General features: G+C 52.3%; 1 protein-coding gene across 9 annotated transcripts; it reads right to left on the reverse strand.

Annotated features, from left to right (window-relative positions):
• Positions 1-623: 623 nt before the first annotated feature.
• On the reverse strand, positions 624-24,092 carry NDEL1 (nudE neurodevelopment protein 1 like 1; the record flags this gene model as incomplete). 9 transcript variants are annotated; one of them, XM_079323168.1, is made up of 11 exons in its annotated part: positions 19,285-19,440; positions 15,744-15,841; positions 14,254-14,407; positions 12,941-13,089; positions 11,839-11,975; positions 9,672-9,845; positions 8,828-8,919; positions 6,639-6,793; positions 3,939-3,973; positions 3,619-3,666; positions 1,834-1,977 (listed from the first exon to the last, which is right to left on the reverse strand). In XM_079323168.1, the coding sequence occupies exons 2-11, from the start codon at positions 15,827-15,829 to the stop codon at positions 1,970-1,972; spliced, it is 1,038 nt and encodes a 345-aa protein (XP_079179294.1). In that variant the 5' UTR covers positions 15,830-15,841; positions 19,285-19,440. The 9 variants fall into 9 exon arrangements, 8 of the variants coding, with proteins under 8 accessions (XP_079179300.1, XP_079179296.1, XP_079179298.1 ...); XM_079323174.1 differs by lacking the exons at positions 3,619-3,666; positions 19,285-19,440 and adding an exon at positions 23,957-24,092 and having other exon boundaries at positions 624-1,977; XM_079323173.1 differs by lacking the exon at positions 3,619-3,666.
• Positions 24,093-25,564: the final 1,472 nt, after the last annotated feature.

Genomic DNA, 25,564 nt, shown 5'->3' on the forward strand with positions numbered 1-25,564 from the left:
TGCCCCATGGCTGGACACGGGCACTGCCCCAGGGCTGGACACGGGCACTGCCCCATGGCTGGACACTGGCACTGCCCCAGAGCTGGACACGGGCACTGCCCCAGAGCTGGACACGGGCACTGCCCCATGGCTGGACACGGGCACTGCCCCAGGGCTGGACACGGGCACAGCCCCGGGTCCGGCAGCGGCTCCAGCGCCGCGTTCCGGGACAGAGCCGAGCCTGGCCAGAGAGTGGCAGCAGCGACACAGGTACTGCAGGGAAGGGGTGGAGCGGGCAGGGAAGGGGTGGAACAGGCAGAGAAGGGATGGAGCAGCCCGGGAAGGGCCCCAGCCTGGCTCCTGTGCACCTTCCCGCTGCTCCAAGGAGGCAAAAATGCCCCGGAAGGCAGCTGGAGCTTCCAACTGTTCTCCAAGGGAAATGTCGTGTCCTCCCCTCGGTGGCAGCAGAGGCTGGGATGGCCCCAGCAGTGCCCGTTCCCCTGTGCCCAGACTGAGCAACATTCCCAAGGGCAGGAGTGTGGGATAAAGTGGCACTGCCTGAACACTGCATCCCATCTGGAGATTGCCATCCCTGGGGCTTGGCAGAAAACCCTACAGCACAAAGTAAGAGCCACGGCCACTGGTTCTGCAAAATGCACTGATTCCACATTAAAAGAACTTTATTTTTGGAAGATTACTCTCATTTGTTTTCATTCTTTTGAAACCACATCATGTCAGTGGCACCAGGGTGGAACGGTACATCCTATGGAAACATGCCAGAGAGAGGCTGAATAAATAAAGCTACAAAGCCCAAGTTATGTACAAAGACCTCAGGCAAAGGTATTATGTTTACAAATCTATGTACAATAAAACAAATGTAAACAGTCAAATGCAGCAGAGGATGCACAGGAAGGAAGGACCATACAAACCCTAATGGCAAAGGGACAATCCCACCTCCACTGCTGGGCCAGTGGGGTTTTTTTCTCAGCATCTGTAACTCAACCATCTGGGAGCTGCAGAGCCCCTGAACGACAACTGCTGAACCCTCAGCTCCAACCCTGGCTCCGTTTGCTGGTTCAGTCTAAAAATCCACTGACTCTGAGGCACATGGACAGAGAAACCACACAAATGTGTTGCTTGAAAGACCCACGAGGTTCAGTGGCCCCAAACTGTCACAGAAGCCCACAGGTGAGGCTGCACAATCCAGTCCTACTGCACAGGGGGTGATGGGCAGGGGCTCTTGGGGCCAGGGGGAGCAGCAGCTTGCTAAAGCTCCCATGGGGTCACTGTGTGGGGTGAGGGAGGGAGGCCGAGTCCAGCAGGGCCAGGGAGCTGTGGGGCAGCCTGGGGGCACAGCCCTGGCCACAGCACTGCCCCTGCAGCAGGGCAGGCTGGATGCTCACCCAGGCACTGTGTGCCCGGCTGTCCTGCTCAGCCTGCCCTGCGCTGATGCTGTGGCTGCAGCTGCCCTGACACAGGGGCTGGGGCTGGCTCCAAGTGCACCACTGGCCTCCACCAGGGCACCACTGGCCTCCCCCAGGGCACTGCCACGAGGCCGAGAGCAGCAGCTGCAGGGCCCGGGAGGGGACAGGGTCAGGAGCCTGGGAGAGAGCGGCCAAGGCTCTGTCAGACCCAAGAGAGAGGAGAGGGAAAGGCCAGGGGGAGGCCGGGCCTGTCCCCCAGGCAGAGCAGGACTCGGTGTCCCCAAGCAGAGGGTGGCAGCTCGTGGGGCCGGGGCAGAGAACGTCCACTAGAGCGACAGCAGAAAACAAACTGTATTGACAGGACATGGGGGCCGCGGGCTGGGGCCTCCCTCAGGGCCACGCTCCAGCAGGGGAATGGGGAGGAGTCGGGAGCAGTTCTTCTCCAGGTGGGCTGAGAAAAGCATCCAAGTCCAGCCCCCTGCGGGCTCATACGCTCAGCGGGAGCATTCCCGGCGCCGAGGACGGTCGGGAGCCCCCCAGGCCGGGGGGGCCCTGCTCGAAGCCGTTCACTGCCCTGGCAAGGAGAGAGAGCTGTTAGCAGAGGGCAGGGCAGGGCAGGGCAGGGGGGCACGGCTGCCCCTCCCCAGCACTGCAAGCCCGACCCTCTCCTCCCCCTGCAGCTCTGGCTGCCAGCTCGGTGCATGTCCCGGCAAGGTGACTGTCCCAGCAGGGTGAGTCCCAGAGCGACCCCGATGGGTCTGTGCATCCCTCAGGATGGCCCCAGCTGTCACTTCCCTGGCACTCAGTGCCCGTGTCCCAGGCACAGCCCCCAGGCACTGCCCTGTGCCCGTGCCGGGGCTGGAGCACAGGCTGTGCCCAGGAGGGGACACACACAGTGTCACACTCTGAGAGCCCGGCAGTGGCACAGCTCAGCAGGGCTGGCTCTGTGTCCCCAATCCCCACTGGGCTGCAGGGGAGGCTCGGGTGCCCCAGACCCCAGGGTGCACAGGCTGGAGCTGAGCAGCTCCTGCGTTCCCGAGGGCTGGGACAGGAGCCTCTGGGTGCAGCAGCTTCTCCATCTCTGCTCCGACACATCTGTAAGGAGCTCCAGGCCCCAGCCCAGCCCCAGGAGTGATGGCATCCCTGGATCAGCACTGCCCCACACCACCCTGCCCTTGGGGCTCTGCAGATCCTGCCCCAGCTCTGCCTTTCTTCATACAAGGTGAAGCAGCAGCCTGGATTTGCTGGCTCATGACAAAAGGCACCAAACTGGGGATACTGGGAGCTGGCACTAAGGCTGAGCCTAGGGAGGGCTTGCCCAGCCTTTCTGGTGGTAGCACGAAAAGGCACCAAAAAAAAGGGAAAGAAATCAGTATTACTGCAGCAGGAAACAGAATTAAAGGAAAATAAAATACCTTAAATACAGCAACTGTAAAAAATAACCAATAAAAGATCCTGCCTAAGCTTCCAGGAGTGAGCTGGGAAAAGCTCTTGTGCTCCAGCTGCAAAGACTTGGGCAGCTCTGGGAGGTGTCTGGAGCCTCCTGCCCACAGTGATTAACTCCAGCCAGGTCCCCTCCTGCCCCTGCCCCCTTTCCCTGGCCCTCAGACCACCCCAGCACACTCTGTGGTGCCTGTGCCCTGCCCTTGCTGGGATTCCCAAGAAACCAGGCTCCAGCCAGAGCCAGCAGCAGCATTCCCTGCTGGAAATTCCCCGCAGTAGTTCCTGAGGGATGTTTCTGACTGCCTGTCCCTGCAGTGCCATGGGCTTTGTGTCCATGGGTCCATGTCTCTGCCCTGATTACTAATTTGGAATCATTAAACTGCCATTTCAAGCTGTATTTTGTACTCAGCATCTCATGCCTAAGACTCCCTCAGCTCTAAATACTTGACAAATCCTTGCAAGATTCTTCTGGAGCTGAACACCTGGCCTGGAGGGAAAATGGAGCTGGAAAAGCACACTTGGAGACCTGGAGCTGCACAGCTCTGCAACCACCCCAGGTGCTTCCAGCTGCCACAGCTGTGCTGGGCAGGGACAGTGACACTGAGCAGGGACACTGCTGTCCCTGCCCACACTGTCCCCTCCTGCTCTATCCCTGGCCATCCCCCAGGCACCTGTGCCCTTGTTTGCTTTCCTGTCAGCCAAACCACACCACTGCACATCAGCATGTCAAGAGCCACAAAATGCTGAAGGAAAACACAACCAAAGGGCAAACCTTCCAAATGAACTCCATCCATGAGGACACACTTCCTCTGCATCCCTGCTGTGACCAGTTCAATCAGAAACATGCACTTACTTGAAGTATTAAACAGATGAAGAAAGCAAGCAGCACTCAGGCTTATGTTTGCAACAGGTCACAGCAGCAGAGAGGTTTATTCCAAGTCAGGAAAAAGAACAATTGCAGTTTCAGGCTTTGATCAGGGCCCATTAGTGTGTGGCACTACAACTACCTCGTGCAGTTACTGAGCCCCCAGACCTGCCCCAAGCCCCAGGTTACACCACATGCAGCCAACCAGTGCAAATGAATTCATTTACCCATGACCAAGGTGGGGAATATGACCTTCTCACGCCTAGTGGAGAGAAAGGGAAAGTTTATGCACACAGAAATGACATTCCTGAGCACAACCCTTGAGGCAACAGCTGGGGCCAAGCAAAGGGTTCAGCCAAACCTCAGCAAACCTGTCCAGTGTGAGCTCTGCACAGTGAGCCTGCTGTGCAGGGGCAGCCAGCACAGCACAGCACAGATCACTGCACCTGAGCCACCCCAGGGAAACCTCTGAGAAGGTGGTCAGGGACTGAAAAAAGACCCAGACTTCCCAGCCTGGGGTATTGTGGTCAGGGCTGTGGGTAACAGTGCAGATACACCTCTGACTGCTGTGTGTGAGCACAGGCACTTCTCACCTGAAAGTTCAGCTAGTTTCATCAAAATAAAGCCCAAGGGATTCACAAAAATAACCAAGAATAAACAGCAGCTATGAGACACCTCAGGTTGGCTGTCCAAGTGCCAGGGCCCTGCAGAGCTCAGAGCAGTTTTAGTTCCTGCACAAATCTGGACTGCCATTAACAACCAATTAACAATAATAACAACAGCAAAAAACAAGTATTCATCCTGAGGACCACCCTCAGGTGCTGTTCTGCCATTCCCTGGAATCTGGACAGAACCTGCATGTTCCTGAAGGGACAAATCTGCAGGAAATTGATCTTACACCAGACCCTGCTGAATTTTTAACAAGCAGCTAAACCCTGACTCCCCCAGTTCTGCAGCCAAGCTTTGGTGCAAGCCCTGCTGAGCTCCAGGCCTCTCCTAAAGCAGTGCTGCCCTGAGCAGCAGAGAGCAGAGAGCTCTGACAGCAGAGGCTTCACAAGAGCTGGACACACCTCAGATATTTCAACCAATAAAATGGCAGCAGGAAGAAAGCAAGCAGAGCTGTAATGGTGTGGCTGAGATATGACTGACCAACCCCACCACTCAGCCACCACTGCTCCTGAGGCAGATTGGAGCAGGGCTGCACTCACAGCTGGAGCAGAGTCACAGCTGGAGCAGAGCTGCACTCACAGCTGGAGCAGAGACACACCTGGAGCAGAGCTGCACTCACAGCTAGAGCAGAGTCACAGCTGGAGCAGGGCTGCACTCACAGCTGCAGCAGAGTCACAGCTGGATCAGGGCTGCACTCACAGCTGGAGCAGAAATACACCTGGAGCAGAGCTGCACTCACAGCTGGATCAGAGTCACAGGTGGAGCAGGACTGCACTCACAGCTGGAGCAGAACTACACTCACAGCTAGATCAGGCTCCAGCAACACTCAGGGCAGGGAGGGGAGTGCAGGGACTGGAGGAGGAGGGAAAGGATGAGAAGTACAGGCCTGGCTTAGCCCCTTGTCCCCAGGCAGCAGAGCCACTCTGCACCAGCATGGCCAGGGCTTGGCCACTGCTCCAGCACAGGCTGCCCTGGGCTGGGGCCAGCTGCCAGCCCAGCTGCCAGGGCTGAGCCAGGCTTTGCACAGCAGCACAGGCACTGCCAGCACCTCCTGCACAGAGCAGGGCAGCAGGGGCTGCAGGCACAGCCTGGCACAAGAACCACTTCCAGCCCTTTTCCTGTCCACTAACACCCCCAGCTCTGCTGTAGCATTTCCCCCCTCAGCCCCAGCCTGCTTCTCCCTCCAGGCAGGCAGCCCAGATAAGGAGTGTGATGCCAATCTGCATAATTAAAAGTGACCCCCATCCCAGAGAGCAATCAGCTTATTTGTCACACCACACCTCAATATAGCCATGCTGCCTGCTAAGAGCTGCCATAATCCCTCCCCAGCACTTCCCTGCAGGAGCACTGCTGGGGGGTGCACAGCCCCAAATGCTGATCTGCACATGACTTTAAGGCTCTGAATTCTTCCCTTCCAAAAGCAGCAACCACAAGTGGCTCCAGAAGCTCTCAGTGCCAGTTTTTAAGGTGCAGCTTGCTCTGCTCCCCACACAGCCCCACTGAGGAAAAATGTGGGAAGCTCAGCTGGCTGCTCTGGCACTTCCAGGTTGGAAACAGCTCGTTTCATTCTCTAAAATAAATGCAGGATTGAGGAAGTGCTGAATATCAGCATTAAATTGCACTGCTGTTTAACATGAAGGCACACAGGGAACATGGAGGGTGTTTCCCCTCAGTACCCCTGGAGGTGCTTTCCACCTTTGTACACTGGGAGGAACTGGGAAAAGCCTCCTGCAGAATCATTCCCAGCATCCCAGAGGGAGCTCTGAGCACAGCAGACACACAGGGTCCTTGTTCCCAGGAAAGCAATCCCTGGCTCCAAGGCTGGCTCACAGCAGGGGAAGGAGCCACCCCCAAGCCACAATTCCACCACCACAGGCTCACCCCTCCCCTCCCAGAGCAGGTGTGAGCACCCAGAACTGCCAGGGAACATCCCTGCCTGCCCTCAGCTGCAGCAAGGCAATCTCCAGGTGTGGTTCTGCACTTCCCCAGAGCACACCTGCAGCTTTGGCAAGCCCTGCTCTGCTGAGATGCTCTCAGAGGGCCCATTCCTCACTGCCTGGGGCTGGTTACAGCCACCAAGAGATGGGGCAGGACTGGCACTGCCACCCCCCACACCTGCTTTTCTCTCTGCTTCACAGACTTTGCTCCACGAGGTGCCCCTCCTAGAGGATGCAAGCTGTGGTGGGCTAAGGACAAGCCAGGAGAAGTGCTCCAAAGCCAAATGACTGTGCTGAGGGCAGAGCTGAGGGCAGACTCACCCCTTGTCAAAGAAGGAGGTGTGCCCTGGGTGTGGGTACTTGCTGCTGCTGCTGCTGCTGATCACGGCGCTGTTGATGTTCCCTGAAATGTAGGATTTCCGTGATGCCTGGTCCTTTGCAAAATTCCTGCAAGCAGCTAATTTGGATTCTAAGGCCTGTGAAAGGAGAGGAAAAAAAAAGTAGTATTTAAAAAGTAATAATTAAGAGGAAGCATTTTGCTGCTCACAAGCCCAGAATTGCCATGAGCAGGACTCTTGTGTGATCACCCTTGGCAAAAAAATGGGAACAAAGTTGTCATTTCCTCTGTCACCCCACCACAAAGGAAACACACAGAGGCTGATGCAGACTGCCAGACATTACTCAGCTCCATGAGGGCCCAGATTTTGGAATAGATGAACTCTGAAGTAATTACCCAAGATAAGGAAGCCACATCCCAGCAGAAGCTACCCAAACTTTTTGCTTCAGCAGCTGCCTTGAGCTGATCAGAAGACTGAGAGCCTAAAGCAGAATCCTCAAGCTTTCAGAAGGACTATGTCCTTGGAAAGTTGGTTATTCCACCAGAACAATGCCTCCTGGAATTTCTTTCTGAATCTTGGCTTGCAAAATAAAGTCAGTTTCTAAAGTTTTACTTTCCAAACAGGCTTGGTGAGGTCTTTTTTCCCCATGTAAAGTGACAGTGACTCCTGGAAGGAGGAGCAACATCCCGATTCTCTTCTTTACTCCAGAACATCACCTGCCCTTTTTGCCACCATCAGAGGCTGAATATCCACCTTATCCTCCTATCCATGTGCTGTGGCAGAAAGTCCTTGCTCATTACACTCCCTGTGCACAAGGGAGTTCAGAACATTGCAACTGAAATTCCTCTCCCCAGATGTGGGGTTTGGTCCTGTTCTGCACACAATATTCCATTAAGGGGGTATTGCTGTGCTGCCATAGGTGAGTGAGCCCTGTGCAGACTCCTAGGAATCCATGGAAGTTTGTTCAGGGATTCTGGACTATACAGGCAGCTGTAGGTGACTCTGGGTGTCACAGATTGTACCCTGGCCACAGGCAGTGTGATCTGAGCCAAGGACTCCCTGTCTCAGCTGCAGGCAGGAAAGCAAAGGGGAAACTTCCTGCAGAGTCAGTGCAAAGCTGGGATGAGGAACAGCCAAACCCCAAAGAACCTGAGCACCCTCTAATTGTTGCTAGAGCATGAGCTGGAACTGCCCCAGTGGCCAGGCTGGGGCTCAGGGCAGGCTGGGAGAGCAGCTTGCTTATTTGGCATTTCCTGTCCTTGCAGAGTAATCACATGGGATTGTCACTAAGCTCCCTAAATCCCCTGCAGACTCTTACTCACAACGATCCCCTTTTAAACGTGTCACTGCTAACCCCAAGCTGTCCTGCTGCCCTTTCAAACCAAGGCTGGCCTCACTGCCTCCAAATGGGAGCAGCCAGGCAATTTTTCATGTCCAACTTTGCTAAAACAACTGTCTGTACTGCAGCTCCTGCCAGGCTCAGCGTGGTTACACAGGCACAGGGCACAGCCAGCCACAGCTTCCCTGTGCTCACTCACACACAAACTACCACAGCTCATCCAGAAGCTCTGGCAGCTCAAAAGTCATTTCTTCTTCCAAGAGGAAAGCCTGGGTTCTGAACAATGCTGCAGCAGCTGTTTAAAGCACTTCTTCCCTGCTTAGAGTGTAATCCCTTTAAAGGCTCATGCATTTCACTTCCCCACCAAGCACAGATGGGAGCATTTGGCTTTCTCCTCATTTATTTTCTCACTTTCTTACCAAAAGTTTCTAGGCTGTTTCTTCTTTCAATATCTGTGGCAGATCTCCATGGGAGAGGAGCTCTCCCACCAGGAGCCCCTGGCAGGGTGATCCCAGCTCCTCCCTCAGCCAGCCCTGAACTCCAGCTCTGCTGCCCACAGGCAGCTGCAGGCCCAGTTAAAGTAAGAACAAGCTGACAGTGTCTAACCTAGCACCTGAAAAATGTTATTCCAAATACCAGTTTTGTCACCCCAAATTGCATCAGAACCAATGAGGCTTTAAAAATCAAAATAATTTAAAAACCAACATTATCAAATACTAAGCAGTGGATGTGGGTGATTTGGCAGCTCCAGACTGCAGCCAGCAGGGCCAAGGCTGTGCTGTGACTGAGCACAGGCCAGAGGCCCAGGGGAGCCCAGAGCTCAGAGCACTCACCCCCACTTTCCGTAGCAGATCTCCCACAATGTTGAGTGCAGATATTCGAGCTGAAGGAGTCAGTGGGCTGGTACCAAACCCATTTGGTATAGCTGCAAACACACACACATCTTATTACTTCACCCCTCCACACTTCAGGTTTTTCAAAAATTTCAATAAATCAGCTTCTACATGAAAAAACCCCAAATATATCTACAATCTTGCTGCAGACATTTCATACAATTACCCACAGGAACTGCAGGATCACTAGGCAGGGAAAATGATCAAATTTAATTCCTGCCCACTGCCCTGGTTCCCATCAGCCCCTCCAAGCAGAGTTCATGCACTCTCCATCTGCAAGGCTACTGACTGCAATCCATCTAATCCAGCCAGAGCTCCCCTCTGGAATCCACTCTTCCTCATCTGAAAAATCAAGTATTAATCCCTGTGACTGTCCAGAGTCTTCCAGAGGGGAAAAGGGGCTGGACTGAGATCCCACTGCCTCACAGAGGAAACAGGATCCTGGAGAAGTCAGTGTGGTAACAGACTCTCCAAATTCCTGACCATGCTCACCCACCATTGCTGCTGCATATTTGAGCAGAATTATCAGTCCCTGCATTCCCAAATATCTTCAGGGCTCTACAGCAGCACCCAGGGCAGAGTGCAAGCCCTGCCTGTCCCCAAAGGCAGTGTCTAAGTGCCTTTGACAGTGTCACTGCCCTTTCCAAGCTATTCACCCCTGAAATGCACCTGGTGCTGCCCTGGCATTCAAACAGAGCTCATGCAAGTGTGTCAGATCCACACCCCCACATCCACCTCAGGGTCCTTAAGGCACGTGACCAGACCCCATTCCTCTGGATGATACCTTTTGGGGAAGGAAAACTATTTTCTGATCCTTTTCCAACAGGTGTAGCTGGCAAGGAGAGAGAGGCCTGGACAGCTGAATCCATCTTCTCACAGTCCAGAGTGGGGGAGCTGGGTGCTGATTTCCGGGTCACCTCCTGCTGCCTTTCCCTCACAGCCAGCTCCTGCCGTAGGTCTGAGGGTTCAGAGAAGGAAAAACCCACCAAATCCCCTCTTAGTGACTGATTCACAAACACTCTGTTCATTTGGGAGGGGCAGCAGGAGACACTTCCCAACAATCCTGGGTTAGTGGCTGCTGCTGCTTCTTCCAGAGTGGGGACACCCCTCAGAGCAGCCCCATCCCATTAACCCATCCCATCAACCCATCCCATTATCCCATCTCATCACATTATCCCATCCCATCATTCCATTATCCCATCCCATCCCATTATCCCATCCCATTATTCCATCCCATCCCAGGGATGGGGGCAGCTGATTTGCCTCAGGATTTCTCCCCATTTGCAGTGTCACCTTCACATTCCCAAAACTGCAGCTGGACACAAAGAGCTGCTGCTGCTGCTGAGCCCAGCTCCTGCTCAAACACAGCTTGGAAAAACAGAGCAATGACCTATTCCTGTGTTTCCCACCCCCTACATTCTCCTCCCAGTTAATAATCCACACAAGCCAAAGGCAGTCCAAGGGTTGCATCCAGTTTTTTGATGCCCTGACAAGTAGAAGAGCAGATTGGAAGGCAGTCCAAAGGACAGGGAAAAGCCTAGGCATTAGAAAAGCCTGGCTTTATTCTCACCTCCTCCCCAGACTGCAGCTTATCCCTACCCTGTCCCTTCCCTCTCCACAGCTTTTTGCTACAAAGAACATCCAGCCCAGCAATGGAGCTCTCAAATCCTCAGAAGATGCAAACAAACATTACAAGTGAGTCTTTCCTTTTTGGGCAGAGCAACTTCATTTTCACAGACCTCCTATTCCTTGCCTCAACCTGGCACAAAAGCAAAATTAACTGCACATCACAGCTTTAAAGTTGTAACAAATATTTGGAACTGATTTTAGGTAAAACAGCAGAGCTGAAGTGAAAATCAGTCTGGGCTCCCCCAAGAGGATCTGAGGCTGTGAAATCAGAAATGCCATATTTGAGTTTGACTGTACCAGCTCTTTCAGAGGCTGCTGTTCCTGCTTGCTGCCAGGGGGAATAACTCACAAATGCTAAAAATGTCCAAATGATTCATCTAAGAAACAAGATGTCTGTTTTGCTGATTGTTCCAGTGTTCTAGAAAACAGTCCCTTGGGTTTTGCTGGCTTTTCCAGTTTTATTGCCCTAATCTCAAATTATAATACATATACTTCCTCAGACAATGTCTTTCTTCATATTTATTACAAAATCCCTGTACTTCCAATAAAGTTCCCAATTTCTGGGGGCACAAACTTGCTTCAAAAAGGAGAACAACAAAAAATCCCAGCCTGCTGTCAGGTGTGTTATAACACTCAGGTCCAGGCCTTAAAATAGGAAATATTTTAGAAAGCCTCATTTAGGGAACAAAAATCACCAAATCACCAATCTCTGAAGTACATTATTGGCTGGAACAGCCTTAGCAGATCACCTCCACTGTTAGAGAAATCAGTTTATACCCTCATTAAAAATGCTTCCCCAGCATCCTCCATGTGAAACCCACTGGGGAATTCCCAACCCCCAGAACACCATCCCAAACATCTCCCACAAGTCTAGACACAGCCTTTATCAGAATATCTTAAATAATATATTTAAGGCAATTTCCAAGGGGCTTAGAAGGAAGTCAGGAGAGATTTTTTTAAGAGTTACTTGATCATTTATCCTGTATTTCTCTGTCATTTCCTGTGCTTTCCCTTCCTATAAACCCTATAAACAGCAAGAGGAACTTTTGAAATAACTTCCTCAATTCTCTTATATCTGTGGAACAGAGTATTTTTGTGTTAAAAATCCTGAATTCATCTATTGTTAATTCTGCCCTAAATGAGGAAATTTTTCTTTTTGGCTACACTGGCCATACAAAGAACACACTGTTAGTAAAACCTAAAGCATCCAGTTCAAGTCTCATCATGTGAGGCTTTCTAGAAACATGAGCTTTGCTTGCTGCACATCTCTTTTTGCAAACCAACCCTGCACCAGGAGCCAGAACCAACCAGACCAGCCATACCTCTTGCTTCATCCTTTAATCTCTGTACAGAGACCAGCAATGACTCCTTGTCATCCAGTTCACTTTCTAAAAATGCATTTCTCTCAATAGCTTGGTTCAGTCTTTGTTCAAAGTCTTCCAATGAAACTATTGTTGCCCTAGAAACAAAATCCAGAATATTAGGTTCTTCAGCTCAGCCAGCATAAAAGCTTATTCAAAAGCATAACAGAAGGAAAAAGTTAGCAGGGCTATGTTCAAGGTAAGCATTTGAAAGCCATAGAAATGCTCCTTAGAAAGGAATAATCAAGTCCAAAGAAACAGGAGAAAAAGTTGAGAAGAACATGATAGCTTCTGGCTCTCAGAGATGTACCAAAGCTCTGGGAAAGAGTCATCCCACAGCAGCCAGCTTCATTTTCCCCAAGCCATGCTCCAAAGCTGTGCATTAATCAGTGCCCCAGTCAGGCACAGCCCAGCCAAGGTGGGCAGCAGAGCACTGGGACATCACCTAAACCCAACTGCTCCCCAAATCAGTGTCAGAAGTTAGTCATGAGCTTAAGAGCCTTGTGGAAACAGGGCCTCAGCTCTCAGATATTTTTTCCAGATAGCCAGAGGCTCATTCCTGCTGTCCCTGAATCAATGGCAGAATTCCCACCCAGCAGAAGGGAAGCATGAGCTCCTCCCAAGCTGGGTGTTCCCAGCAGCAGCCTGCTCATTGCAGGCACTTGGAAAGGGCAGGATTGTTCCCTCCAGCTGTTCTGCAAGGGACCAGGAGACTCCTTTGGCCTGTTTGATTTAACAGGACTATGGAAAGCAGGAGCTGCTGACTTCAAAGGGGCTCTGAGACAGCAGGACACAAACATCAGTCACTTAGCTGGGGGGACCAGCAGTGGCCTGGCTGGCTCTGGGCACAAACCTCACTGTCCCACTGCCCTGCCTGCTGCAAGGAACCAGCTGATGATGAGGGGCAACTGCTCTGGCCAAAGAATCCAAAGTCTTGGGGGTGTTTGGGGTTTTTCTGATTGTTATTTTCCCTTTAAGGAACAATGAAATGCTTGAGCTGAGTAGCAAAGAGAAGATCTTTGTGGTGCAAACTGGAAGGGAAGAGGAGGTTTGCAGCCCTCACCTCTTTGCACGTTCCAGGTCATCGTTGGCCTGCTCCAGCTCCCTCACATATTTGTGCAGCTGATCTTTGATGGCCCTTGTCTGGCTCAGGTCATCCTCCAACAATGACACCTGCTTGTAACTCTGGGCATACTGGTGCTCCAGTTTCTCCTGGAACAAAAACAGGGAGATAAACATCAGCTGCTTGGCACTGGCCAAGTCATCAGCACAAAAGGAGGAGAAAAAATATCACTCTCTTTGCAGAATGCTGATTTGGGACTGCTGGTAATTCAGAGCAGAAACTGGAGAGGGAGAAAGAACATGTGTGAACTCAGAGCTGGCCATGGTACAAAATCCCAGCCACCTCCCCATGACACAGCTGCCTCTCAGGGATGCATCCTGCATCTGCTCCCCACAGCCTGCACTGACAGCTGCTCCAGGAAGCCAGAGAGAAATCCAACTGCACAGCCTCCCCTTCTGTGCTTCTGCCTTGCCAGCACCCACCCTGACACCAGAAATCCTCTGGTGTGTCCCTTAGCAAAAATGGCACACTGAAATATGTCACAAAACCTCCAGGCCCACAGACTGATCCTCACAAGACTGAAGAACTCACTGCCAAATACCCTCTGAGGGTACTGGTGGGCCCTATGGAGAAACTACTGACCTCATAAAACACATCCTGACGCTGCAAGTACCCAGATGGGACTGAAGACACAGAGTAATCTTATAAACCCTCCTTCCACTGAGTGAATTTCTAACCTCTGTCTTCACTAAACAAGCCAAGATTGCCCAAAATTATGCTTTTTCCAGAGAGGTAAGAACTTGTTAACACAGAGGCATCAGTTCAGAGCTGCCTTCTGCACATGCAGATCCTTAAGCAATTCCTGGCTCTAAAGATACAGCTGTGAATAGACATGGAGATCCCCTGAAAGATGTGCACCCATCACCCATTCTCTGGTTTCTTTGGGGTCTCATAAAACCCTGAGAACAAAAAGACTGGTTTGCAAAGAAAGGTGTCAGTGGCCTGACAACCCTCCTTATGTTGTGCCCTGTTGCTATGCAGATGTGGAACAAATAAAGCTCCTCCTTGGCATAGCCTGGGGAATTCAAACCAGCACAAACTCCAGGACCAAGTTTCATGACGTGAACAAGAAAAATCCTGCCAGAAATCTCCCTGGCCTTATTTGGGGTACATGCCATGCTTCAGTGTGGATCTTAACCAGACAACTCCTTTTTTATTTGGATGTTCAGTGCCCAAGAGCAGCCCAGATGATCCAAAAAGAGATCCAAGATGTAGCTGAAAGGAAAAGCAACACTACCACATAGAAAACCTACCTTTAATGTTTCCACTTCACATTTCAGTCTTTGGTTATCTGCTTGCAAATCTCTGTTCCTCTGCTCAGCTTGCACTAGCTGTGCCTCCAACTCAGCTTCTAATTCCCTGCTTCCCTCCTGGAATTCAGCCAGCTCTTCACGAGCCTCCTGGAAGCTGCAAGGACAGGATTGCATCAGTGGAAAAGCCAAGTTCAAACAAAACCTGCAGCTCCTCTAAAATAAAATGCTGAAAAATGGGAGTTTTAAAGCACTTAAGTGTCATCCACAAAACTCTAAGGGGAAAAAGAAAAATGGGAAAACAAAAATTACATTAAGCTAAGCTATTGGAGGAAATGAATTCTCTTACATCAAACCCAACCACCTTGAATGCCTGTGTGGAATCAGAGCTATTTACAGGATTCATGGGAACCTGAGAAGCACTTTGTGCTCCATTAGCTTTCACTGCTGGCAGACTTCATGGAACAGACAATGAATTAAGCAAACATTTAACCAGATTTTGGTCAGAAACTGAAGAGAGAACAACAGTTTCTGCATCTCTGCACTGGCCGGAAAATTACAGTTTGTAAAAATTATGCAGAGTCAGGAAGGCAGGACATGCCTACCTCATACCACTGAAAGTTATTAAGTACTAGAAGTAGCCACTCCACATACTTTGCTTATTTAATTTGCATCTTTACCACATGTAATAGCTCAGCCCTGAGCAAGCAGCAAAGAAAACCACCAAGGCTTTAGGTAACACCACATGAACTGGTGTCCCAGATGGAATTTCTGACACACAGCAACAGCTTGGGCTTCTCCACATGGACAGGCCCCTCCACATTCCCAACACATCCCTCCCAAAAAACCCCAAACCAAACAAAAAAAAAGCCACTTGGGCTCTTGGCACTTGAGAGGGATTTAAAAAAAACAACAAACACAAAAACCTCAGCCCACCCCCAATCCCTCCAGATGCACAGCATTCCTCCAGAGAGCAGCTTCTCTTGGCACTTTTGGTAACAAAAAGCCCTGTGTCCCCTAAGAGATGCAAACCACTGGTACAGGCAGGACCAGGAGCTATGAAACACTTGAATCAAATGCAGCAGACACCAAATCAGCCACTTTTCATACCAGTAATTCCACTACAAGAAGCTTGAGGGAACAGGAATGATACAAGGCAAGCCCAAAGGCTCCTTCTTATGATAAAACATCAAGATTACCACTTAAGGCAGCACTTTAATTACACAAAGATGCACATGATCATAAAAAAGCTCTGGTCTTGCTCAAACATGCTCAAAACATAGCCTGCAGTTCTTGGCATGGTGACACTGGGCAAGAAACACTCAGCTCCCACAGAGATGGAAATTTTAAAGCTGGAAATCCTTTCCAGAGAATTCTCTTCTCACAGGTTTTCTCTAAAGTATCTAATAATCATCTTGGTGTGGCCTTGCAGAGGAACAGATTAAAGTGTTCTGATCATTAAGAACCAAATTCAGCTTGCAAATCCACAATACCTTTGTTTGTACTTCAAGGAAAGCTCTTTCCAATATGCAGTTTCCTCCTTTGGACTCGAGAAAGTAGGAATTTCTTCACAGTCCATGATCAACACAACCTGCAGGACATGAACACAGGAATACAGTCAGGATAAACCCAGGCAGGATAAACCTACCCCCAAAACCTCTGCTCAGTCCTGGGCACCCACACCCAGGATGCCAAGGTTCCCTCCCAGGGCTCACCCAGCACACAGACCTGCCCCAACCAGCCCCAGGATTTTACCCACCCTCTGCAAGGGTTTGTGGAGCAGCCTGAAATGAGAGCACAAGTTCTGGTTGTATTTTGTACCTGCCAGCAAAACTCCAGTTGGTGCCACAAGCCCACTCAGGCCCACAGCTGGTAATTTAAAATTTTAACTCAAATTTACAGCTATCAGTTTCCACTTCACTAAATGCTTTTAAGATATTTTGCCTCCTGCCACCACAGAGCGACTGCACTACAGCTGCTTTAGAGCTGCAAAGGTGAGCAGTGAAGGAGGAGCAACACTCCAAACAGCTCTGTGTGGGGATCAAAACTCAGCTTACTCTTCCTGCAGCAAGTGCTGGCTAATTCCTGCTTGTGTCACATGCAGGTAACAGGAATTATCCCCGTGGTTCTGCTGCCTCAAACATCCTCAAGGAAGATCAGCCTCTCCCATACACAGAGTGTTCCCAGCCTGGAGGTGCTCAGAGAAGTTTCCCACAGCAAGGCACTGGTGATCCCCTCTCCACGAGGATCCTCCTTTCTGGAACTCCCCAGACAATCAGCCAGCACAAGAAACACAACCCAAGACACTTTTTGTGTGGTTTTATGGTTTTATATTGTCTAGGGGACAGAGATATTAGAGGCCTCAGCACACACCAGGTCTCAGAGGTGATGAAGGAGATAAAATGCAGCACAGGACCAGGAGAATGCTCAGATCCCAGCACCACTGCTGAGACCTCCCTAAGACATCCCACAGCTCTGCAAGGCTTTTTTTATTTTTTCTCTAAAAAGCCAATCTTCAAATTCTGTCCTTCCCACTCAGAAAAAGAACCAGGTGAACCTAGCCTCCCCTGTGCTCCAAGAGAGGCTGTGAACAATGCCTGCACCAAGCCCATTGATCAGAAGAGCTGACCTAAAAGTCCTGACTTTCACAAACTGACAGGCATCACTTCTCAGCCAGCTCTGTCCCTTCAGGCTAAAATTGTCACACTAATGTGTTCTGTATCTCAGTGACCCATTTTTGACACCTAAAAGTGGGCCAGAACAATCCCATGCTTTCGTCAGAGGGCAGCCAGGCCAAACACAGCAAGGCAGAATTGGCACACTGGTTCTCCAGCTGAGCCTGCAGCTGCCACAGGACAAGAGCAAATCTATGCACAGAGTGCTAAGCACCTCAAAAACACCTCAAATCTCACACTGTGTTTATTTAACTCCACAGCTTTACTGCAGAAGCAAACAAGTCATGGCTCAGGTCTTCAGGAGAATGGATGGTGTTTCTTTTCCTGCACAGAGGAAATGAAAAGTACCTGTGGAGCCATTCCCATCACAGATTTCAGACAGGATTTTCTTTGGGAGCACTTGCATCAGCCGTTACCAGTGCAGCTCAGTCCCTCCACAGGGACAAATCCCAAGCCCTGTACAGAAGCCTGTGGATGTGGAGCCCAGTGTTCCTGCCCCAGCTGCTGCAGCTCCATGGAGGGAGCACAGAGGGGAGCAGGCACCTGACAAAGCTCAGGTGTGTCCAGCAGCCCCTGGACAGTGATTCCCACTGCTGGGTGCTAACCATGGCACTTGTCAAGCATTGATCCAACCCTTTCATAAATCCCTCCAACCTTTCCCTGAGCAGCTCCAAAGCAGCACACCAGAGAGGCTCAGACCAGCAGGGAGCACATTCATCCCAGAATAAATCAGATAAAGCACAACACAGGCTCAACTCCCACAGCACCAGAGGAGCTGAGCTCCAAAGGTGAGCAGCCAAGCAGGCTGTCAGTAAAAGACAGGATGTGGTGAGAAAAAAGCTTGTACAAGGAAGCATCTTACATCATTTCCTAGAAGTAGCTGAGATAAGGCACAAGACTCCTTCCTGTCTGCTCACACGGGGCACACCCTTGGAAATCAGCATCCAAGGGATCCCTGCAAGCACTGCAGCCTGTGCAAGAACAGGAAGGGCTGCCTGGGGCTCCCAAGGACAGGAGATGTGTTTGCCCCCCACTCCTTGTCCAAACACCTTTTCCTTTCAGACACTACAGGGAGGAAATTCAGCCCAGTGCTGCCTTACACCCTGGACAGGGATTCTTCCCTCCCAACCCACCCAGATCTTCTCCAACTCTCTCATCCTGCCTTGGTGAGGCAGGTGATAAGTCATGATTGCCCCTGGTTCACATCTCCCACCATCCCTAATGCTATCAGCAGGGATTTGGGACCTGCTGACTGCTCTGCATAAAGCCCTGCTGCAGATGCTAAAACCAGTATGCACTGCTGAGCTCCAGCATCCAGATCCTGCTTTTTGTCCCTTGAATGCCCATGAGGGGAAGGAAGAGGGGTTAAGAGCACACAGACACCCTGCAAACATGGTGCTTCACAGCCAAAATATCAACCTGGGAGATGCTGGCAGCTTCCAAACCTGCTCCCAGCACACACATGGCCATGGGAAAATCCTTCACTCCACCAACCTTTGCCCATTCCCTCAGAATGATGGCACTAAAACATGGACTGTGCAAGCAGGGAGCAAATCCCAGGAGTTATCAGAACACAAGCAGACAATTCCACACATCTCACGTGTGGGAGAGCGGATGCCCACGGAATACCAAGTGTTGAACAGAAAGTGCTTTGCTCAGCCTGCTGCCTGCTGCCCTGGCCCTGGGAATTCTGTCAGGAGCTGAGAACCAGCACGGCCAGTCCTTCCTATTCAGGGCTCCTTTGCATACGTGGCACTTGCAGAATCCAGCCTTTGACAAACAACACTGAGGCTTTCAGAGAGCAGACAAGACAATGCAGCAGCGTCTTCCAGGGAAAATGAGAACAGGCTTGTGCTGCTGCCCACTCAAATTCATCCCAACACAGCTGAGCATTCACACAGTGCCCTGGGAAAACACAGCTCTGTGGGCACAGCTCCAGCTCCAAGGCTGCTCCCAGACAAGAACTACGTTCAAAATACCGAAGCTCCTTTCAAGCCCCTCTGATAAAGTCAGCAGGAGCAACTCTCCACTCTGAAAAGAACTGTTCCACGCTGCAGTAATTCTAAAGCACCACAACAGCGTGGAGGTTAAGAACTTGTCTAAACCCAGAGGAGTATGTACAGGACAAATCTGTTTTCCCACCTGGAAAGCATCCTTAAAATGAGAGGAACAGTATCCTCTGGACATCATGAGAACCAAAGGCTCAAGAATTCACCAGAAGTAATCAAACTAACATGCAGACAGTATTTTTCAAGTAATTTAAAGAATCTTGAATCCAAGGTCAACCCCAAACCTCTCTGGAGCCACCTTCCAGCTAAGCCATGAAAACACAAACACAGCTTGAAGTGTAACACAGTACCTTAAAAAAGCTTCCATGTGACGGGAGACTGCAGCGAAGCTTGGGATGAAATCTAAGACCAAAACACTCAGCCTGAAATCCAACACGACGTCTCAGTTGGGACCCACCCCTTCCTACAGCAGGGAATCCACCCCTCCCTGCTCTCAAAGTCACTCAGTCCCTGGGCAGGGATGACTTTGAGCACTGCAATTCACCCTGGATGTACCTGCAGCATCTCAAGTGGCTGCAGAAAGCATTCCTCCTGATTTTAATTGCCTCACACTCTCCCATTTAAAACCAGCTCATAAATACTGCCATATAAAGAAAATGGATATTATTGGATCTTCATGTTTTTCTGCAGATTTTTCTACTTTCTTACTCTTCCCCTTTTGCCCAATATTTTCAGTCACCAGACATGAAAATCCAAGCAGAAGCAAAGCAAGGCCACTCAAACAGAAAACCAAGCACAGGGCTGAACTCCCCCAGCCATGCTTAGCTGATCCCCCCTCCCTCAAGGCACCACAAATGTCCACTGACCTCTGGAATTAAACAAGCGAGCAGCTCAAACAGGACCTGATCAAGAAGCTCTGCCAAGCTCACATGTGGCCTTCAGTTCTGGAGATAACCATGCACTCTGGCTATCACAAAATGTCCCAGTGCCTGCTGGCTGCCAGTCCCCCCTTCTCAGAGGCAATGGCGCTGTCACCCAGTGCTGGCACCACCCACAGCTGCCACGCACAGCAGGACTGGCTACAACCAGCTCTTCTTCCTCTTCCCCCTTTTTGCTGATTCAAGAGCAGAAAAGCAGAGATCTTGTTTCCATCATTCTTCACCTTCTCAAGCTGTGAGGACCAACAGGTAACCCTCCAGCTCCTGAAGCTCTTGATTTTTTCCCCACAAACCCAATCAGGACTCAAAGCAAGGTAATCAAGCACTTCAGCCAAAACTCAGAGCAAACATGCAGTGTCATTAGAAGATGGAAAACAAACAAGCAGAAGCCAGGGATTAGATTTCACCAATCAATTTGGGCTGGTTTTGCTCGTGCTGGAACAGGAGCCAGCGGATTTCCATACGCGTTTGGATGTGTGCCTGCATCCATCGCTGGGATGAAACTGAACCTCTGGGAAGTGAACCTTCTCCTGCATTTCTATTTTTGAACTGAATGTTCTCGAGTGAACCACAACAAATGCCTCCTTCTCTCCTACAACAGCAGCATGGGAGCTTTCAGGAAGAGAAGAAAGTCACCGAGTGCGGCGTCAGCACAACGCTCCTTGCTGTGCTGCAATAATAAATCCTGCACTTCCAATTTGGGCAGCATGGCAGGCAGGAGATAACCAATTCCTACCTGCAGGAACTTGGTGCCAAATTCAGAAAAGCCTTTAAGATAAACCAAGCACTACACAGCAAAGCCTTGTTATCTCAACAGCCTCATTAATCAAATATAACATGTCTGCTCTGCACCACATGGCCAAGACTCATCTGTCTGGTGAATATTTGATATCCAGTCCCAGGAAAACCCTTGAAGAGTGAGCCAGCACTGGGTTAGCAGCTTTGAAAACAGAAGAAATGCACTGATGCAAAAAGCCCCTTCTCAGAAATCAAGCTAGGACTACCAAAAGTATCAGAATTTTGTATCAAAAAACATTTATTGCTTTCACAAACATGGAAGTTTCAGACATTTGACCTCTGCTCCTTCCCAAGTAACCTCACTGAAGTGACCAAAAAAGGAGAGGTTGGTACTCCTGCTGCAGGTTCAGCACCTGTAGAGGTGAAGAAAAGGCTCCTGGAGATGTGCACGTCCCAGAACACCCTGGCCTGAGCACAATTTGCTCCCAGCTCTGTACCCAGGAATTCCACAGGGATGAATCCACAGAGAGAGGAGTAAACAGCAAAGTGAGAAGGAAATGCAGGTTGTGGAAAGGATGTGCTTGTCCCTGCCTCAGTCTCTGCTCCCTCCTGGCAGGCTGTGAGGTGTGACAGGCAGCACAGGCAGTGTGACCTGAGCTCTGAGCCTGACTCACAGTGAGCTGGCACCTGGCACAGGCTGCCATGGCCCCGACCCCCTCTGGAGACCACCCAGCCAGCTCCCCCTTCTCCAGCTAAGCCTGCTTTCTCTTTCAACCTTGAGCAATCCCAGCAGCAATGATTTATTTACCTGTGGCACACACAGCACAGAGCCTGCACCAGTGATAGCTCCTGGGCCTCCCTGCTAGCCCAGCAATCCAAACCACCCCGATGACAACATCTCCTGGGAAGGGGATGGCCAGAGGATGAGACACTTCTGGATACCACAGAATGACCAAGGAATTCCAAAGGAAAAGCACTCAGCATGGATTTCTGCCAAAAAGACTGAATTCTGTCACTTCTAAATCTCTGAAGTTCTACCAGTGCTGGGGGGGGGGGTAAAATGGATTTGAAAAATCCCCTCCCAAAATGGCATCACAGAGCAGCCCCAGCAGAGAGGGGCTCTGCAGTGAACACTTAACAACAGGAATATTAAAAGCAACCCCCAAACTCTATGTTGGTCAGGAGAAGGAACCAGAACAACCTTCCAGTGAGCTGTGGGGACAAAAGAACCCTCGAGGGACACAAGCACATCATGAAAAATCTGCTTTGATGGGTCTGGCTGGCTTTGCCCAAGGGTCAGGACAGCACAACAGTGCAGGCAGCTGAACACACTCCCCAGTTTATCTTGATGATGTTTGTGGTGTCACAAACATCAAGGGCTGCTAAAATACCATTTCCTTTCTGCAGTCTGACTTTCCTGGCACCTCAAAAAAACAACTGTAATGGACTGAGGGCATAAACTGTACTTTGTTGCTGTATTTCTTGGCAGTCTGCTGCCAGCAGCGTCTCCAGAGACAAGATTCCTTGTGACACCAAGGTCACAGACATCATCAGTCTCGTGCTTTCTCTCCACTTTCTTGTTTTCCTTTCTATTCTCTGTCCTTCTCCACCAAATCAGGAATTATCTTACGTATCTGCAAACTCCAAGGAGTCAAGGGAAAAAAAAGAGGGTTTTCCCCTGAAGAGGAAGGAAGGTGACTCAAACACTGTGTCTGAACACTTCTTTCACTTCTGGGACTCCCAGTGAGAAGTGGGATTAAATCTTCTCACTCAGGCTGTGCCTCCACATGTACAACAAGCCAGAAATGCACAGCCAGCCAGCAAACAGGACAGGGAGGTGATCTCTTCCAGGGCAGCCCTAACACGGTTAATCCCAGATCCACACTCTTTACCCACCTCTGCCACATCCTGTGCAGCCACAGTTAACTGGCACCATCAACCAAACACATCAAACTGACATTTAAATAAATAAATACAGGACCACAGAATCATTCAGGTTGGAAAAGACCTCTGAGATCATCAAGTCAATCTCTGACTAATCAGCTCCTTGTCAACCAGACCAGAGCACTGAGTGCCACATCCAGGAGTTTCTTGAACACCTCCAGGGATGGGGACTTCACTTTCCAAAATATCTAAAAGCCTCCCTGTCTCTTTTCTGCCTTGGGACAGCTTCTTCCTCTAACAATTTCTGATATTTCTATCAAAACACCGACCCTTGAAAGGCCACCGGCTTTCTGCAGTGCCCAGGAATTGTTTCTTTGGGGGGGGTGGGGGGGGGCTGGAAAAATATGTAAACGAAGACAATTATTTTTCTGAAGTATCCAATGAACTCTTCTACAGCAATTTCTGATGTTTAACCACATCTCGGGCAACAAATGCCACGGGTATCCAAAAGTGCGGTGCACTTGAGAGCAAGTCAGAGAGTGGCAGAGGGCAGAAGCCCTGAGTCACTGCCAGCGCAGCGGGGCTGGGGGCGGGAGAGCACAGCTCTCCCCGGGAAGAGGCTGTGTCGGGGAGCCCCTGGGCCTGGGCTGGTCGGCAATGTCTCTGCTCTGCTGTCAGCGCATCCTTTCCAGCACGTCCCTGCAATTCGGGTCACGCTCGTCACCCGGGCGCGTTCAGACAGAACCCAGCAGCGCTCTGGGCTCGGAGGGAGGGGAACGGCCTCGGAGAAAAACCTCACAGAATTACGGACAGATCCCGACAGAGCACAGAACCACAGGGAAGGACCTCTGGGACCATGGAGCCCGACCTGTGCCCAAACACGCCCTTGTCAGCCAGCACGGCACGGCCTTGCCGCGAGCACCCTCAGGGGTGACCCCACCGCCACCTCCCTCCCCGCTCCAGCATCCAGTCACCAATGCCGGCAGGAATTTCTTCCTAAAAAAAACGCTGTGCCCCGGCCACAGGGTGGATCGGGGATTTTAGGAGAGCAGAGGCAAAGCGCGCGTCCAGCCCCTGCCAGTGCCAGCAGAAGGCCCGTGCTGGGGCCGAGGCGGGCGGAGCGGCGGCAGCGCCGGGGCAGCTCCGCTCTCGCTGCGGCCGGGCCGGGCCAGCCCCGCAGCCGGCGCGGTCCCGGCCAGGGCGGCGGCCGAGCGGGGCCGCGCCGTGACTGACATTGCCCGCGGCCAATGGGAGGCGGCGGCGGCGCGGCCGCAGCCAATGGCGCGGCTCGGGGGCGGGCCCTGCCCCGTTGTCAATTCCCAGCCAATCGCGGCGCGGAGCGGGGTCCGCAGCACCCCCGGCCCGGTCCCCGCCCGCCCCGCGCCCCCCGCCCGCCGCGTCGGGCCCGGCTCGCTGCGGCCCCCGCGGGGACCCCCGGACCGGCCCCGGCCCCGCCGCTCACCGGAGAGCATCCCCTGTCACAGCCGCCGCAGCGCGCGCCGCCGGGGCCGCCTCATCCGGGGACTGGGGGGCGGGGTCAGCGCGTGATGCAAGAGCCGGCGGGGGCGCTGGCGTCAGCCGGGGGCGGGGCCGGTGGGGCGGGGCGGGGCTTGGGCCGCTCCCCGGTGCCGGTGCCGGTCCTTGTCCTGTTCCCACCGCAGGTACCCCGCCTCTCGCCCCCATCCATCCCACCGGCCGCCCCCGGGGTGAGGTGGTCCCGCCCTCCTCCCCTTGAGCCTTCGGGAACTGCCCCCTGCCCATCCTCCGCCTCTCTGTCCTCGGTGACCCCTGCAGGGACACACCCAGCACGGGCACCGCAGTCCCGGGCCCACGGACACCGTCCCTGCGGGGGCCTGGACATCTCTCCCTCGGGGCCATTGGATATCCATCCCTCGGGGCCATTGGACATCCATCCCTCTGGGTGCCTGGGCATCCATCCCTCAGGGCCTGGACATCCATCCCTCGGGGTGCTTGGACATTCACCCCTCGGGATCCCTGGATATCCACCCCTCGGGGTGCTTGGACATCCATCCCTCGGGGCCCAGGGCATCCATCCCTCTGGGTGCTTGGACATCCCTCCCTCCGGGCGAGCGCAGGAGCGGGCAGGGGCAGCTCCGCCTCCTTCTTCTGCATCCTGCACCCGCTGCCTCGCTCCCCGCACAGCTTCTCTGTCCATGGAGCAGTGAACTCTGTGAAAAGAGGTTTTTGGAACTTCCATAGGGACCTCCGGTGACCCAGAGCTGAGCTTAGGAGAGCTGACAGCCTCCACGGCCGTCCCTGTCCATCGTGCTTTTCTCATTGCCTGTGTTCTGGGCACAGTGCGCCCCACTGGCGGGGCTGCCATCGCTGTCCCCGTGCCCGGCGTGTCGCGCATTCCCGGGCTGCTCGGGTTTCTCTGCTCGGGTTCCTGTGCTCAGGTTCCTCCGCAGCGCTTCCCGGGCGCCGCGGCTCCCTGGCACTGCCCCGATACTGGAGCTGACTTCGCGTGTTTCATTTCCTGCCCTGTAATTAGCAGTCGGGGCTGTCATTAGCGGCGGGCGGGGCAGCCGCGATGCCCTGTGCTCCCCTTGCCGCGGGGCCGCTGCTGCCGGCACAGGCCGTGTCCCAAGCCGCATCTGGGGCAGCTGGGGCAGCCAGTGCCCTCCGTGGGCACGGTGCCACCACGGCCATCTCTGTCCCCATAGCATGTCCCATCCGTTTGTACATGGGGCTATCCGTGCTTTTCCTGCATTTCCCATGGATTATTGCAGGCAGCCCGAGGGTGAAGAGCACACACCTCTCCCCAGTCGGTGTCCAGCCAGCCGTGGCTGTCCCTGACACCTGCCCGGCCCTTTCTGGGTCACCCTGTGTGACCTGGGTGTTGCACAAAGCCGCAGATGCTGCTGAGCCACGTCAGAGCACCAGGCCAGGACGTGCAGCACAGCACGGCCCCGAGACACCTGAATTAGAGGCTGTGCCAGGAGGGGGAGGCCACAGCGTCCTGGGACCAGTCATCCTTTGGTGACAAAGTGCCCTTAGAGCCACCTCATCCCTCCTGGGAACAGAGCCTTGTTCTCAGTGCACCTTCCCC

This window comes from Erithacus rubecula (genome assembly GCF_903797595.1).
Source record: "Erithacus rubecula genome assembly, chromosome: 20".
NCBI lineage: Eukaryota > Metazoa > Chordata > Aves > Passeriformes > Muscicapidae > Erithacus > Erithacus rubecula.